The sequence below is a fragment of the Eurypyga helias genome, unplaced genomic scaffold (assembly GCF_000690775.1).
Source record: "Eurypyga helias isolate BGI_N326 unplaced genomic scaffold, ASM69077v1 scaffold34305, whole genome shotgun sequence".
Lineage (NCBI taxonomy): Eukaryota > Metazoa > Chordata > Aves > Eurypygiformes > Eurypygidae > Eurypyga > Eurypyga helias.
In genome coordinates, this window is record NW_010250060.1 from 1 (window position 1) to 389 (window position 389).

At 69.2% G+C, this 389-nt stretch overlaps 1 protein-coding gene across 1 annotated transcript in view; it reads left to right on the forward strand.

The window, feature by feature from the left end:
• Positions 1 to 3: 3 nt before the first annotated feature.
• FOXA2 (forkhead box A2) overlaps positions 4 to 389 on the forward strand; it is a gene marked incomplete at its 5' end in the record, with an annotated part of 700 nt that continues 314 nt past the window's right edge. Inside the window, one exon of the mRNA XM_010151576.1 lies at positions 4 to 384. Coding sequence (XP_010149878.1) covers positions 4 to 384 — 381 coding nt within the window. The remainder of the gene's footprint in view (positions 385 to 389) is intronic.

Sequence of the window (389 nt, forward strand, 5' to 3'; positions counted from 1 at the left end):
TGCTTCCTCAAGGTGCCCCGTTCCCCGGACAAGCCAGGCAAAGGCTCCTTCTGGACGCTGCACCCTGATTCGGGCAACATGTTTGAGAACGGCTGCTACCTGCGCCGCCAGAAGCGTTTCAAGTGTGAGAAGCAACTGGCTGCCAAAGACAGTGGTGGGGCGGGCGGTGGGGGCAAGAAGGGGCCTGGGCAGCCCCCCAGTCAACCCCTGGCGGAAGGCAGCTCTTCGGGGGGGTCGGAGGGCTCGGCCGGCACCGAGTCCCCAGCCAGCGCCTCACCGTGCCAGGACCACAAGCGGGCCCTGGCCGACTTGAAGGGCACACCGGGGCTGAGCCCCGGGGAGCCAGCGGCCTCACCGGCACAGCACCTCCTGGCTCCCCCGCACGCCGG